The sequence below is a fragment of the Diaphorina citri genome, unplaced genomic scaffold, assembly GCF_000475195.1.
Source record: "Diaphorina citri unplaced genomic scaffold, Diaci psyllid genome assembly version 1.1 scaffold2887, whole genome shotgun sequence".
NCBI lineage: Eukaryota > Metazoa > Arthropoda > Insecta > Hemiptera > Psyllidae > Diaphorina > Diaphorina citri.
The window spans coordinates 1-17603 of NW_007380300.1; the positions used below are offsets into that span (position 1 = coordinate 1).

The 17603-nt window shown below is 36.8% G+C and overlaps 1 protein-coding gene across 1 annotated transcript in view; it reads right to left on the reverse strand.

The window, feature by feature from the left end:
- Window positions 1–11900: 11900 nt before the first annotated feature.
- LOC108253739 overlaps window positions 11901–17603 on the reverse strand; it is an 11309-nt gene continuing 5606 nt past the window's right edge. Inside the window, exons 2-3 of the mRNA XM_017448285.2 lie at window positions 12583–12791; window positions 11901–12012 (exon numbers count right to left, since the gene is read on the reverse strand). Coding sequence (XP_017303774.1) covers window positions 11950–12012; window positions 12583–12791 — 272 coding nt within the window. The 3' untranslated portion in view covers window positions 11901–11949. The remainder of the gene's footprint in view (window positions 12013–12582; window positions 12792–17603) is intronic.

Genomic DNA, 17603 nt, shown 5'->3' on the forward strand with positions numbered 1-17603 from the left:
ATGCCACGAAGTGGTATTTTTTGGGGGGATCTCATAACTTTTTGCAGAAACTTAGCATAATATGACGTATGAGCGTAGTGCAACAAAGTACAAAATTAATAGGCATGGTAACATCATTTGGTAAGGTTTGGTAAGTTTGGGTTATTTCCGAGTGAAAAACACCACAGAAATATATTTGGGTAAGTTTTAGTAAGTTCGTCGGGTCGTTTCCGACTGGAAAAATACCATAGTAACATCATTATGTAAGTTTTAGTAAGTTTGGGTCATTCCCGAGTTTAAAATACCATAGTAACATTATTGCGTAAGATTTGGGAATTTCCGATAATTTCCATGTGAAAAATGCCATAGTAACATCATTGGGTTAGTTTTAGTAAGTTCCGACCATTTCCGAGTGAAAATGCCGTAATATCATCATTGGGTAAGTTTTGGTAAGTTCCGAACATTTCCGAGTGAAAAATACCATAATAACATCATTGGGTAAGTTTTGGTAAGTTCCGATCATTTCCGAGTGAAAAATTAAATAATAACATCATTGGGTAAGTTCTGATTTTAATTTTTTTTTAATTTTATTTCAATTCACGGGGGCTACCCATTATTACAGCAAGTCCCTAACTTAAAACTAGGGTAAATTAAACAAATAAAAAAATAATAAAAACACCAAAAAATAATAAAAACACCAAAAAGGTTAGCTGTCAGCTACCTGGTGCAAGGAGGGAAGACTCAGAAGTTTAGATTTGATGGATGCAGGAGACTCAATATTGTAAAGAAAGAATAAACTAAAAATTATTATTATTATTATTATTAATAGAAAACAATCAAATTAGCTCATGACAATGGTAGACGAAATAGAGAAATAAATTGTGAGAGAGAGAGAGAAAAGGAACAGAAAGGGAAAGAGAGAGAAGAAGATAGAAAACGGAGAAAAAAGGAGAAAGAGCTAGTTACTAGTTGGGAAAAAGAGACAGAGAGAGAGATAGATAGAGAGAGAGAGAAAGATAGAAGAACGAGAATATTGGCTTGGAATGACTTGCCAAAGGGTTCATAAATAAGCCTTATGTACTCGTATGAGCTCATGACAATGGTAGACGAAATAGAGAAATAAATTGTGAGAAAGAGAGAGAAGAGGAGAGAGAGAGAGAAAAGGAACAGAAAGGGAAAGAGAGAGAAGAAGAGAGAAAATGGAGAAAAAAGGAGAAAGAGCTAGTTACTAGTTGGGAAAAAGAGAAAGAGAGAGAGGGAGAGAGAGAGAGAAAGATTGAAGAACGAGAATATTGGCTTGGAATGACTTGCCAAAGGGTTCATAAATAAGCCTTATGTACTCGTATGGTAGAAAGCAAAGGTTACCTTGGCTTTCTTCTTTTCTATCTAATACCTACATAGATAACTACTACCTACTGACGAGTAGAATAGACCAGTTGCGCTTACTTGGGCGATGTTTCAAAGTCAAAGAGCAGAAAAAATGAGGAACTAGGGAATGCGTTGGTCCTCATTTTTCCTGCTCTATGGCTTTGAAACATCATCCAAGTAAGCGCAACTGATCTATTGATTCTAATCTTCCTCCTACTGTCTTTTCGTAAATTCGTACTCCTTCTCTTCCTTCTCCCTCTCTTAATCCGCCACCTCCTTCTCCTAAACCTCCTTTTCTTCCTTCTTATCCTATGCAACTCCTATCCTACTCCTCCTCCTCTTCCTCCTCCTTCTCCTCCTATGCAAACTCGTGAATATGTTTTTCCTTTGAATAAAATTGTATAATGTAATATAATATGAGAAGATACCTACCTACTATATACCTACTTAGATCGACATATTACATTATATATTATGTACGTTAGGTAGGCGTATTATATTGGTACTAGGGTTGCCAGACGTCCCGTATTTCCCGGGACGTCCCGTATTTTGGGCACTTTTCAAAATGTCCCGTACGGGACACGCGTATCCCGTATTTCCCCAGTTTCACCATCTCCTCCGGTAATTAATCTTTACCAATGTAACAAATTAAAATTTTCAATGAGAAAATTAAAATTTTCCAAAAATATGAGAAGTGAATAATTTTCAATTTCTAATTTCATTAATAAATCTGAAGAAAAAACAGCTGATTTTTAAAAATTGAGTGTTTTTTTTCTTCCAAAAATTGCAGGGTGAGGGCTAGGGGGGGGGAGGTTTAAAAAAGCTGCTTGTCCCATATTTTCATCCAAAATCCCGTTTTTTTTACGTTTTAGGTCGCTTGTCCCGTTTTGGGCAAACAGAATCAGATCTGATCAGAGTAGCCACACAAGCAGACCAAAATTATACTCCACTAAACTTATCAGAACAGCCCAGCACAATCACCAACATCCCGATTAACCAACTTCAAAGAAAAATCAATGAATGGAAGACCAAGTCTCTACATGGAAGATATCCCAACGAACTAGACCACCCTCATGTCGACGTAGAACAGTCGTGCAAGTGGCTAACCGAAGGGAAACTCTTCCCTGAAACAGAAGGGTTCTTCATCTCAATCCAAGACCAGGTAGTGGCAACCAAGAATCACAGAAAACACATCATCAAAGAACCCAACCTACAAGATGACAAATGCAGATGGTGCGGACAACAATCGGAAACAATCCAACATCTAATGGCAGGATGCCAAGTGCTCAGCCAAAACGACTACACAAAACGGCATGACAATATGGGCAAAATACTCCACCAAGCACTTGAAATCAAACTCATCTCCAGCAACAAAGACACGCCATACTGGAAATATGAACCACAACCTGTCATAGAAACCAACGACCATGTGATCTACTGGAACAGAACAATCTACACAGACAGAACAGTCGGACACAACAGACCAGACTCAGTAGTAATATGCAAGAAGGAAAGAACAGCACACATAATCGACTATTCAGTAGTAAACAACAACAACGTCCTCACAACATACAACGAAAAAATAAGAAGATACCAAGACCTTAAGGAGGAAATCAAAGAACAATGGAACATACAGACAGTCAAAATCCATCCAATCATCATGTCAACATCTGGAATTGTACCGAAAACCATGGCCAAACACCTACAAGAGCTAAATATACACAAATCTATAATCGCAAAGATGCAACACTCAGTCATACTGTCCATATGTAACCTGATCCGGAAAACCCTGAACTGATCCAATCACAGTGACGGCTTATTCGAATTGGCAACGCCTGCGAATAAACCGGATAGAAACACCCTGTAAAGGAGATAAACCGAAATAATAATAATAATAATAATAATAATAATAATAATAATAATAATAATAATAATAATAATAATAATAATAATAATAATAATAATAATAATAATAATAATAATAATAATAATAATAATAATAATAATAATAATAATAATAATAATAATAATAATAATAATAATAATAATAATAATAATAATAATAATAATAATAATAATAATAATAATAATAATAATAATAATAATAATAATAATAATAATAATAATAATAATAATAATAATAATAATAATAATAATAATAATAAAATAATAATAATAATAAACGAAATCTACCTGCAACCCCTTATAGTAAGAGCTTTTTTCTGTGACCTTGTACGGAACTTACCTAAACTATGTTGTGATCGCACAAGGAGTTGAACTTCAAACTTTTCAAATAAATCTTCAAAGGGAAACACGGAAATACTACGCACTTGATTGACACAAAAGCAGAACGAAGCACGTGAAGATTCTATGAAAAGGAGTGAATGATGAAAAGGAATATTATGTGAGTGCCATAAAGAAGAAAAAAATAAGGTTATGTATAATGAGTTGAGGAAACATGATGATGTATGTACTTAGAACTACCTATGTACTGAACATTAGGTATGTATCTAACATATACGTAGGTAATGTAGAAAATGTTAGCATGGTATACTATTACAGTCACAGTATAACACTCCGAAGAAGATATGGGGAACTGCTTGTGGCATTTTCACCACGCAAAAAACGAAGAGAAGAACATTAGGTATGTATCTAACATTCTAACATATACGTAATGTAAAAAAAGGTATACTATTACAGTCACAGTATAACACTCCGAAGAAGATATGGGGAACTGCTTGTGGCATTTTCACCACGCAAAAAACGAAGAGAAAACACACAAATTGCATTTTTTACTTTTTTTCAATTGAGTACATCATGGGATTTTGTCTGAATGCCAAGGAGAAGAAAAATACATTTTCGGTGTTCGAAATAGACAAGATGTGTATAGAAAGTATACAAATTTAAATTGCTTCCCAAGGAAATTTTCACCCAAATCAATGGAGAATATTTTCCACATGACGATTTGAAAGGGAGCGATGCGATGTATGAGAAATTGAACGCTTCTATAGAAAAAGGGACGCGCCCTAATACTTGGACAACTCTTTTGTTGTTGCTGTAGTAGCAGCTTACACCATGTTTGTGCTCTTTTGTGTAGCAGCAGCAACAACAACAACAACAACTCTTCTGTGATAACGGCTAGTGGAATGTTGTTAAGAATCTGCTCAAAAAAAGATCACGTTAGCCAGCCTAGTTAGCTTAGTTGGTAGTGCGTCTGCCTTGTAAGCGCTAGGCCGCGGGTTCGATTCCCGCCCGGGGCGGATTTTTGCTTCTATAGAAAAAGGGACGCGCCCTAATACCTGGACAACTCTTTTGCTGTAGTAGCAGCTTTCACTTTCACCGTGTTTGTGCTATTTTGTGCAGCAGCAGCAACAACAACAAGAACAACAGCAGCAACAACTCTTTTGTGATAACGGCTAGTGGAATGTTGTTGAGAATCTGGTCAAAAAATAATCACGTTGATATAATTTCCAATTATTATGCCTTCAAGCACAATCCATTTGTCAAGGGTCTAGGTTTACCTTGATCTTGGGATCAATTTGATTCATCAAGATACACGAGTTTTTGTCAAATCCTTCCAATACCTACTTTACAATGGAAATCAAAACACTTCAAAGTTGTTTTACTCAAAACTCGATTTTCCTATTTGGGCCCCTCTTAGACCGAAGAGTTCAATCAATTGGAGGTAGTGATGAAAGGGGGTGGAAAATGTGATGTAATATCATTTGATGAAGAAGGTAATTCATGATGAACACATAACCTCAGAATATCTCACAGATTTGCAGAGAACATTGATTTCGCAGAACAAAATGTTTGGTTGTTTTATACTGTAGTCTGAGATAGATATATGTAGTAGGTAGGTATAGCAAATTCTGTAATTCTGTTGTCTACAGTGGCGCTATTTTTTCATCAATACCATCTTGATTTCTTTAAAAATGCAGGACAAACCACATTGCAACTAGACAAACCACATTTCAACTCATGTTATTGGAAAAACTGAAAACAGTAATCAGCGATCTTTTGGAGAAGGGGTGCTATGGTAATCAACATCCAGGTCGCCAACCATCCAACCAATTGAAATTCAAAAAAGTTTCACTTGGTGCATATTCAAATTTATATGGTGCATATTACTATAATATCCCCCAAAGTCCCAACACAACTTACAGGTCAACGAAAAGATACTTTTTAGAGGATTTTTTAACGTAAGCAACGAAAAAAAGTATGTCACAAACTGTGACAAGCTGTAAAGAGGTTATATGAAAGCAAAGTAAACTTTTCCGGGTGTGCTTACAGAGAAACTAAACTTCCGAATACATTATCATAATCAAAATATTTGAATCTAAATGAAAATAAGTCAGACATGAAACTTAAAAAAGCAGAATATAAATTTGTCGTATGATGTAGTGAGTATGATAAAGAGATGTGCTAGGAGAGAGAGAGAGAGAGACGGAATATTATATGCCACGGTACACATAGTCATAAATTAAGAAAATTTAATCTTGAATCTCAAGAGCAGAGCAAAGAGATTAAAGAGATTCTCAGAATCAACCGATTAGAGAATAGAGGACAACCTGATCAAAATAATGACAAAGGCAATTTTAGTTTTCCTTTACGTCCAACCATCTAGGTACAACATGAACCCCCGGTTGGGTGGACGAGCTCACCAGGTGAGAATCCTGCCATTAAAGCCTTAAAAAAAAACTACTTTTAGTTGCGCAGAGTCGCGCGATGCCTCCTGAAAATCCGAATCTATGAAAAAGGTAGAGACTAGAGACCTTTCACGCTCTAAGGTCACTCTAGGAGACAAAAGTAGCGATATGACAGTGAGAGAGATCTCTATCATTTTCAAAGGCTTGGATTTTAATGAGGCATCATACATCGCTCCACATTGAGCTACTAACGCTTCCAATGCAATGTGATTCAGGCCTAAAACCCAAACAGCTGGATTGATGTAGTGGCCTTGGTCTAACCATTAACAGATGGTCTAACCATTAACAGAAATTCAGTTATGTACCTAAGTTGTAAGGATGATTTCGCCTTAATTAGGTATGTAATAGATATCAATTAGTGGCGTAGCGTGGTCTAACTCCAAGTGTAGGGCGGACACTAATTTCTATCACAATATCTATCTAATAAGAATACAATAATAATTCGCAGTCAATATTCAAGGCTATTTGAGTGGAATTTTCGAGTGTATGGCCGCCATACACGCCCTACATGGACGCTACGCCACTGTATCAATAGAAAATTAGCTAACAGGAACGCTACCTACGTAACCTTTTACCAATACGTCTGCAAGATGTTTACTGTTTTCTCTCTATCCAAGAACTCGCTTCTTCCAAATATCACATCGTTAGAAAAGCTTTCTATGAAGCGTACGGTAAATAATGAGACGAAGAACAAAGTTTTGACAAGCAAACATGACAAGACGAATAAAGTCATCTTCCAAAAAAAATGAGGAACAGGGGAATGTTTCTTTTTCGTCTACGACTTTTATATCATGAGATAAATCGATTTAGAAAATACCGGTAAATCTTGTTTAATGACGTCACATCAACTGTCCCGAGAAAAGCTCGTATGGAGACAACACTAGTGTAATCTGGTTGCGTGCATGCGTTTCTGCCCATTTCTTATAATCTGACGTCACAACTCTTTGAACCTTAATTAGAACGGCAAATGAAAATTGAATTTTCGGGCTTTTAAAGTTACTTTTTCCTCAGACCTTAGATTTGGATTTTTCACAACGTTTTACGTCGGAATCGACCTTTAGTTCATATTTTTACCCACATGCAACAGTTCTATTGGTAGGAACTATATGAAACTCTTTGTAAACTATCATTCGGGAACAGACTACGTCAACTTGTTGGGACAGGATACCAACTTTTGTCGCAACAGAGGAAACTAGAAACTTAAAGCAAACTTTTCCAATTCATCAATTCAAGTTACCTTGTTTCCTTGCAATTGGCCATGTGTGGAGTAGATGTGACAGCTAATGTAACCATGTATATCTATCTACTAACGTCAGTTGACAGAAGGTCACGTCTGTGTCTGTGGGACAGAAGGTCCCACAGACTTTTTTAAACGAAGGAGATGAGTTCCAATTAAAAACTTGGCGATCTTTAGTTTGTTATCTGTTTAGTATAAAATCCGCCCAGGGCTGGAATCGAACCCGTGACCTAGCGCTTACAAGGCAGACGCTCTAAATACCAAGCTAACTAGGCTGGCGAGTCCTTTTTAATTTCTTTGCAAGTCAGCTAGTATAGTGGGATCGGATTTTAATTTCAAGTATCCAAAAGGGTCAACTTGGGATTGTACAAAACATAGGTTACATGGGTTTATTATTCTACTAAATTAGATTGTTATGAGGACACAGGATGACACACGTATCAAAATAATGGTTCAGTTACCCAATTTACCTAAAATACCTTCATATGAGAAAAAGACACTCAAATCTTTTTATGGAAAAATAAAAAGTAAGTAAGAGGTAGGTAGGTGTAGGTGTAGGTACATGATACATACTGTAGGTACCGCCAGTTGGTTTTATTTTCCAATCACGTGTCTGGTAACTAGAATTGCTGACAGCTCAACGAAAATGTCGGAAGGGCCTAATAGATTTTCATATTTTTTAAAGGCAGCGTGGCAGCTTTTCGTCCTGCCAAGTCAAAATATGAAAAAGTGTAATACAGTCAAGTTTATTAAGATTGAAAGCTCCCCAAAAATCACTCAATCGCAAAAGAAAATATTTCAACTAAGAACAGAGTGCAGAGAAATAAGAACAAATAAGAGAAGAGAGCAAAAAAAAGAAAAGTTCCCTCTGTCAAACCTCTTAAAACTCCCCCCCTTTAAAAGATCACGTTGATATATTTCCATTATTATGCCTTCAGGGCTCTTGGCACACACCATTTGTCAAGGGTCTAGGTTTACCTTGCCCTTGGCATCAATTTAATTCATCAAGAGACACGAGTTTTTGTAAAATCCCTTCCAATACTTTTCAATGGAAATCAAAAAATTTAAAATCTGTTTTACTCAAAATTCAATTTTCGTATTTTGGGTCCTCCTTGAATAAACCCTTCCAATTGGAGGTGATGATGAAAAGGGGGTGGAAAATGTGATGTAATATCATTTGATGAAGAAGGTAATTCATGATGAACACATAACCTCAGAATATCTCACAGATTTGCAGAGAACATTGATTTCGCAGAACATAATGTTTGGTTGTTTTATGTTTAATACTGTAGTCTAAATAGATAGTACAGCTAAATCTGTATTTCTGTTGTCTATTATAGTCTGCAGTGGTGCTATTTTTTCATCAATACCATCTTGATTTCTTTAAAAATGCAGGACAAACCACATTGCAACTAGACAAACCACATTTCAACTCATGTTATTGGAAAAACTGAAAACAGTATTCAGCGATCTTTTGGGGAAGGGGTGCTATGGTAATCAACATCCAGGTCGCCAACCATCCAACCAATTGAAATTCAAAAAAGTTTCAGTTGGTGCATATTCAAATTTATATGGTGCATATGCATATTACTATAATATCCCCCAAAGTCCAAACACAACTTACAGGTCAACGAAAAGATACTTTTTAGAGGATTTTTTAACGTAAGCAACGAAAAAAAGTATGTCACAAACTGTGACAAGCCCGACGTGACGTCTTCACTGTGTCAATCAACATTGACTGGAAACGCATATGAAGTGGGCAAGATCGAAGGATTTTGGTGGATTGACAGTTTGTCCATAAAACACGTCCATCCATCAGAGTGTTAACGCTGCTTAAGATCAAAGATCAAGAAGGTACCACCAAGATGGAGGTGAAACCACCAATACCAATATAGATGGAGAAATACCACCGTAATGGTCCATAAGCTTGAGGTTATGCTGGGTCCATCCACTACCTTTAAATAGTGCTGGATACTGATGGATTCAGTCATACAACTCTCGTGTATGAATCATTCATTTATAATTGTATACCTTTCTGCAATAATGGGCTTTTCTTCACACATATGGGTACTTCTATCACATATTTATGAAAGTATGTAGGTACCCATGTGACACACAAATCACACAATGCGTTTAATGCTCTCTATACCTGGGCTATATCAAAGAGGCACCAGTCTTTTGTTGAATGATAGGGAGGTATAAAATTTCCGAAGGCATTTATTTCATAGGTACTGAGTGAAAATACAAATGTCTTAGATATGTATGTACCTACTTATGTACTGACTCAGGTATACATAATTATGTATGTACCTTATAGGAGTTATTTTTTTATGAAGTCCAGTATTTCTTTACAATGCACATTCAAATAACAGAATCAAGGCATGCCTTGCAGACGAGAAATCTTTGACTTTGTCGATCAGGCAACCCCAATTTAACCCGGTTTAGCATAGTAAAATGTAAGTATATCTTAACCCCGATGATGTTAATGTTTTGGTAATTGGTATAGCTATCAATCCCGAGAAATCTTGTAAAAACCCGCTTCAAAGTCAGCAGCGCGGCGACAGAACGTTAAATGCGACAGTTCCCAATGGATCACTGAGTTAAGCAACGTTGCGCGTGGCTGGTATCCAGATGGGTGACCACCAGGTCAATCAAGTGCAAACTAAACGAAGATAAATTAAAGGAAAAATGGTCCAGTTGAAATCTGGAATTTTCTCTCTTCTTCGCTCGTTCAAAGAGGCGCTGATGTTCAAAGAGTCCGACATTTCCAACCAGTCCTGCCTGTTTTCATGATGGTAGTGAAGGTACCTAATGTCAACAAGGATCTGAATATGCTAAATTCCTGTGAGTATGTTGGATGAAATATTGCTGCCATTATTATTGCTGCTCATCGCAAGTGTGTGCGGCCTCAGGGGAAACAAGAAATGTCAAAATAATAATATAAGACACAAAAATACTCGAGTGTTTTCAAAATCCGACGAAAATTTCAAGGGGCAAGTTGCGCTCGGCATTTTTTTTTTTTTTTTTTTTTCCCCCTAATTTTTGATAAGGGAGGGGAATAGGATGGAGAGAGAGGGGAATAGGAGAGAGAGAGAGAGGAGGGGAAAGAGGAGAAAAGGAGGAGGAGAGAGACCGCTCTATTTATTAGCAATGTAACGAGATTGTGAAAATTTGTTGTTGCATTACTTGCATTTATAAGTAGGTGCATTCTACATTGTAGGTATACCTATGTATAATTGTATTCATTATAATGTTCATTTGTAGGTATTTATGTAGGAATCTACTCACTGTTCATCCATATTTATCAATATTTCTGATGTACCTTCTATTTGTTTTACCATCCCTTCATTAAAATTTGTAATGGATTTACAGTATCCGTGAAAGAGAAAAAAATAATAAATAACTGTATCTACCTATCTATTTCTGGATTTTTTAATGGAGATCTTGTTTGAACTTATTTGAGTCACTGATGGTGGATTTCACCAACGACTTATTGAGAGATTTAACTAATGGGAGAATTTTCAATGATAAAAAAGGAGTTTTTAATATGATACAAAGAGGAATTTTTAAAAACTCCTTTCTTGGAATTCACTAAAACCCCATTTTCGATCATTACAAACTCCTTTTTAGATTATTAAAATATCCTTTTTGGCTGATTAAAAATTTCTCGTATTAGTTAAATCTCTCATTAAGTCGTTGGTGAAATCCATCACTGAGTTTCCCTACTTTCCATTACCTCTTATTTGTCCCTTACAAAGCGCCCCTTACGTAGGTACTTATTAAAAATTTAACCCTTTCCAAGAAGCGGCATGAATTATAGGCCCTTAATACAAAACAAACAATACCCTTACAATTTCTTCAGTTGACAAAAAACAGGACCTCCGTATCCTTTGAAAGAAAAAAACCCTTCTTTATTATTTAAGATTTCCTGAAAAAGACATTCAGTACAAATTTCCTGCTCTTTTCTGGCGCGTTTTTCTTTTTAAAAAATAAAACATAAAAAAAACAACATAAATAAATGAAATTATGTTTTGCTCTTCTTTGCACAGTCTTGCCCAAAATACAAACGTATTATTTTTACTAGGGTGCAGACTAGTTGCGTGAAAAATGTCCTTTTGTGATCCTAACGAGAGGGAAGTGTAACGGCTAAGGCCTTATCGCCCCGAAAGCGAAGAGAGAAAGGAGACAGGATAGAAGAAAGCCAGCCGTTCCGAGAACGAACCTTATCTGTTTGGGATAAAATTCGCTCCGGGCGGGAATGGAACCCACGACCAAGCGCTTACGAGCCAAACACGCTACCTTTCAAGCTAACTATAGGCTGGCTTACCAGCTTTTTACTTTGTTTTTGTACGCAAATAGTGTACTTTTTACTTTCCTTATCCTATAGGAAGGAAAGTAATGTAATCGGGTCAAATTTTCGATGGTCAGTTTTTAGTGTCAAAACACGTTTTGAGGTCCACTTTATTACGGTTTGTCCCGAGGGCAACATGCAACGTCGCAATCATGTCCCTGGCTTTTGTTCCTGGCCCGCAGGGTTGCCGCTACGACAGTATTGTTTGGTGATCTCTGGTGCATAACTTAGGACTGGGAGGAGAGGTTGATTTTTCTTTCTTGTTCTCAACACGTGTTTGTTATGTCATTGTAATTGCTACAAGTTCACTCGTTTGATAAATAGTGTGGATTCTCGATTCTGTGCAACTGGAAAACTGAATGAAAATCCTAAGAGAACAAAGAGTAAAGGAGAAGCGGAAATGATTCTGAATTAGACATTGTTCTGAGCTAGAATTCTGAGAAATTCAATTTCAAGTTTATAAACTTCAGAAACTTGAACATGCGTCAAGAATTAACTCGGAATTTCTTGGAATTCAGAAGTTAACTTGATGAAAATCGTGGCTAAGTGGGTAGACCAGGAGGTAATATACCTACTTGAATAATTCAAAATGAGATCCCTTTCAAATATTAATTGTGTACAAAGGTTATACCTAGGTAAGTAGGTACTAATATGTACCTACCTATTGGATTTTACTCGTGCTATCCCCCCCCTTTTTCCCCCCTTTTGGTGGTTTTCAGCTCTACTGATTAAACGGTTAAAGATTATCGAAAAGGTTATGGGAGAAGACCTGAGTTTCGACCTTTTTCCGCCACACACGTTAAGACGAGCCGGTCTTACAGACTCTCAGGTCTGTGCGTGAGTGACTGGCATAATATCCTACTAATTTTCTACTTTTAATATTCTACTGGGTTTTATACTCTACTAGGTATATATATTCTACTAATTTTTCTACTTACGTCCACTGAAATGCCGTGCAGCGGGAACACTTTGCTCTGGGGTGAATCGCTCGGTGTATATCGGTAGAACTCGTGTTTGCCTCGGTACCATTTGACCGAGTACAGGGGAGCCCCCTCCATGTCGTAATGACAGAGGAGGGTCACATTGTGGCCCTTCTGGACGGCGGGGGGGATGATCTCCAGGTAGACGTTCTTCAAACAGTTCAGAACTGGGAACAGACCAAGGTCAGAGGGATTAGTCAAACCAGTCTTTTTTTTTCTAAATAATGTCCAAAGGACTTTTATTTATTAATACAATCTAGTTACAAACTAATAAGCCAACTAGTTAGCTTGAAGTGTAGCGTGTGTCTGCATTGTAAGCGCTAGGTCGCGGGTTCAATTCCCACCCAGGGCTGATTTTGTGCTGAAGGGATAAGGTTCGTTCTCGGAACGGCTGACTTTCCTCATATCCTATCTTCCTTCTCACTTCGCTTTCGGAACGATAAGACCTTGGCAGTTACAGTTCCCTTTATCCATCCTCTTAGAAAATCTCTATCTCCCCCCTCCCCCTCTCCCCCTCTCTCTAACTGCCTCTCTCTCTCCTCCATATTCTCCTTCCTTTCTTTTTCATGAACTTTCCGAAACTTTTTTTTTCCTATCGTATAGGATTTTTTTTAATTTTTTTTTTTAATTTTATTTCAATTCACGGGGGCTACCCATTATTACAGCAAGTCCCTAACTTAAACCTACGGTAAATTAAACAAATAAAAAAAATAATAAAAACACCAAAAGGCTAACAAAAAGGTTAGCTGTCAGCTACCTGGTGCAAGGAGGGAAGACTCAGAAGTTTAGATTTGATGGATGCAGGAGACTCATTAAGAACATCGATGTTGAAGGGAGGATTAGCCAGGATGTTGCACAATGTCATGCATCTGCTCAAAGGACTATTTTGTGCTATATTGGTCTTACTTTTCAGGACGGTGAAAATATCTTTATTTCGCGTGTTCATGTTATTAGTTCTGAAACCAAGTTGACCTTGAACATCAGCACATTTTATTTCGTTCTTGATTAGTGAGTAGTTTAGATTTTAGAATAAAGACTGGAGTGAGGGAGGGAGACAGAGAGAGTAGTAGAACTTGTGACACTGTGAGAGAGAGAGAGTAGTAATAGAGACGAGAGAGAGTGAGAGAGGAGACAAACACGGTATTAAGAGCGACAAAGAAAGAGAGAGAGAGGAGAGTGTGTGTGAAACAAAGAAGGAAGATGAAAGTGATATGATCATTGATCAGAGAGAGAAAAAGATAGAAGATAGAAGAGGTTTTCTTTTACTTGGAGTTTTCATTTAAAATTTCAAAAAAATAATATGAGGCAGGCCCGTGTCCAAGATTTTATCGAGGGGGGAGCGGGCAAGAATTTGAACGGTAGCACCACCTGCCTCGGTGGTGTAGTGGTCAAGGCGCTCGCCTGGTAAACAGGAGGGCGTGGGTTCAATCCCAGCCGAGGTATGGAATTTTATCCTCAATATAAATTGAGAATTTGACCACAATAATAGTAGTAGCCTACTGCTGGAGTAAAGGGACTTTTCAGTCCTATGCGAGCAGTATAAATAAGCACTATTATTATTATTATTATTATTTCGACTATTGAAGTAGGAATAGTAGGGTATAATAATCCTACCAGGGCGTAGTACCTAGAGCAGATTCCTCATATGTAAGGTTTCCTCGCTAGCCGCTCCTGTTTAAAAAAAAGGTCGCACTCAATAGGGACATTCGGGGGGGAAAAAAGGTATAGAGTTCCAAAGAGTACCTTCACCGGTCGGTATTTAAACTTGTGTACATTTTGTAGAATGAGCTTTCAAAATGGAATTAAAGTTAATCTCGTTGCTCTGTAATCCTCAACTTTTCCCAAATCCTTGCCAAATCCTTGCCTGTGATACGTACGTATATCTGAAAAGTTTACCTTGCTGTGTATCTGCATTAGGTAGACGATATATGTCCCAAATACCTATTCATAATACAGGGTGTAAATAAATACCTATTCATATTACAGGGCGTGGCTGGGGCTTCATTGTTAAACAGGGTGAGTCAATGTTTCTATGAGGTGTGAATCCCGTGACGTAGGTTTTTTGCTCTTCTTTGCTAAAATAAATGTGGACTATCTGGCGGACCATCTTAAGTCTCTCAAAAAGCAGAGTGGTTTACGATTTTTGACTGTTTATTTCTAAAAAACTACAACAATAAATGCAAAAAAGTTTGTTTTTAAAAAAAAATACATCTCTTTTCTTTTAAAAAAATCAAAATTCGTTATTGTAGGGTAAACATAGGTTTCCCAGCAACTCTTGAACTTTGACTCCATTTTTCTCAAAACGGGTTTTTTTCACTTAGTCCACTCTGCCTCTTAGTGCCTCATTTTTGCATCATCAGATTCTAAAGGCCAAAGCCTTCTTGCTGTATCCTACCATGTCTGTCTGTTGCTTCTCTTAAGCTGTTGATATTATGAAGAGCAGTAGTTGTTGAATATCTTATCTTCAATTATGTTGAACAATTTCTCCAAATTTCATCGAAATTCGACTAACCGTTCGAGTGTAGGTAATCGTGGAAAAACAGATCAATTTAATTTGAATAAACCATTCCTTGATGAAATTTCATTGAAAAATATTAAATATTAGGTATCTAGGTATGTACCTAATAATAAAAGAAATCACAAGTTGAAAAAAAGTAGGTAACAGAAGACTTACGGAGAAAATCGCCAAGATAAAAGTTTTACCTAAGCTCACTTTGCTCGCTCAATGAAGAGAAAGGGAATGAAAAGGAGGGAGATTTAACCTGGTGAGGATTTTTCCCTGTTTTAATCCCCCGAGTGTAGTATTTCCTGATTACCTGGGATACTAATTCTAGTTCTAATTAAATGCACAGGAACGTGGCTTAACTTCTACGACAGGTGTGCACAAACTGCGGCCCAATATTTTTTTTCTTTTTTATTAATTTGCTTTCTGATTTTTGTGTGTTGAATTAGCTAAAAAATATGTCAAAACTGACGGACTTCGAACACATTATTTTCGAAAAAAATCTAAAAAAAAGAATGAAAAAAATTTGCCTGCGGCGCCTGCCAGGATCAGATGCCGCCTACAAATGATTGCGGCCCGCGGCCAAAAGGTCCAATGCGGCCTGCGGTCACTTTGAGTTTGTGCACCCCTATTCTACGACATTGAACTTAGAACAGTGTCGAGGAAAAAGGAAAACAATGGAAAGCAATTTGACCAAACCACATCTACCCTAATATTGACGAAGAACGCTTGTCAGTAATGTCATCAATGAATCGATGTGGTTGTCACGAATCACGAATCATTCAGCATTCACTCGATATACTGCATAGCCAAGTAACTTTGCTAGATAGCAAATATTGGACTCGGTCAGAGATTCCATAACCAAAACTAACTGAAAATGCCAAAACTACCTAATTAGAAAAATAGAAGTCAATTTGAGAGGTGGAAAAAGCTACAAAAAATTGACTTTCATCCAAAATTTTCAAGTTGCCAATTAAGCCTTCTTCGCGGTAAACCTCATCAGCAAGGGAGAATTTCTTATTGTTCTCATTTCTGGATAATTTATTTTCATTTCATCTAAATCACTACCTGGGTATCTTACCCTTACCTTACCAAATACCCTGCAGTTATAAATTTATAGAGAAGATAGCTCATACAATAGGAATAGCGATAGAATATTAAAGTAGAAATGGAAAGTTAATATTTGACAAAAGGAATCAGACAAATCAGAGAAGAAATGGGAAGATATTCCTGAAGAGATAGTTTCTAAGTATAATATCTAGAGGAGATATGTAGGTATAAGATAGTTTCTAAGTATAATATCTAGAGGAGATATGTAGGTATAAGATAGTTTCTAAGTATAATATCTAGAGGAGATATGTAGGTATAAGATAGTTTCTAAGTATAATATCTAGAGGAGATATGTAGGTATAAGATAGTTTCTAAGTATAATATCTAGAGGAGATATGTAGGTATAAGATAGTTTCTAAGTATAATATCTAGAGGAGATATGTAGGTATGCGAATACCTATCCCTACCTCCTCATATAGTTAGGTAGGTACATCAATTTACAGTATAGAGTCATAGCTAGTAGATATTCTTAAGTCTAAATACCTAATTCCACAGACATCTGAAGTGCATAACAAGACTCTTGACTTGGCGGAGAAATTTTGTTCCACTAAGAGGTATTTTTGGGGGATTTCATTACTTTTAGTTGGAATTAACTTGGTTATTTTTCATACCTTGATCAAACGACTTTATGTGCCCACAGGGTACAAGGGTACATAACATAGTTTGTTTCTAAATACTTTATTTCGGGATAGTAAATAAAATATAACGGTAAGTACCTAGGTACTTGTGTTTATACCTATTATCGTCTTTCGGGTAGGAAATAATAAAATTACCACATAATATTATAAAGGTATTTGTAGGTACTTGTATGTATTTTCTCCCTAAAGAAGGGGGTTGAAAATTCCCTATCCCTTCCCTCCCAAAGTTCCTCTCAGTACAGAAAGCTACATTTCCGATGCCGATGGCTAAGAAGTTTATAGTACAAGCTAGGGAAAGCATTGAACAGTTTTAGGTGGAGAACATTTTCATTAAAATCCGGAGGAATTTTATCAGACGCGGCTCTACAGAGAGGGGGGGGGTAGAGGACTAATAAGAAAAAGGGATTCTCATCTGGGTACTCTCAGAAATTATTAGACACTGTGAATATTCTTTGGACACAGGAAAAAAACTCTCTTTAGATATTAGTAAAGATAATTCAAGCTTATTTTATTTTCCACCATCTGGGATGTGTGATTTCTATCTTTATTATTATAATCCTGAGGAGGAGGAGGAGGAGGAGGTAGAGAGACAAAATAGATGTAATAAAACGATAATAATAATTATAACTATCGTTTTAATCATAATGTCATTTAGGAGAGAGAGAGAGAGAGAGAGAGAGAGAGAGAGAGAGAGAGAGAGAGAGAGAGAGAGAGAGAGAGAGAGAGAG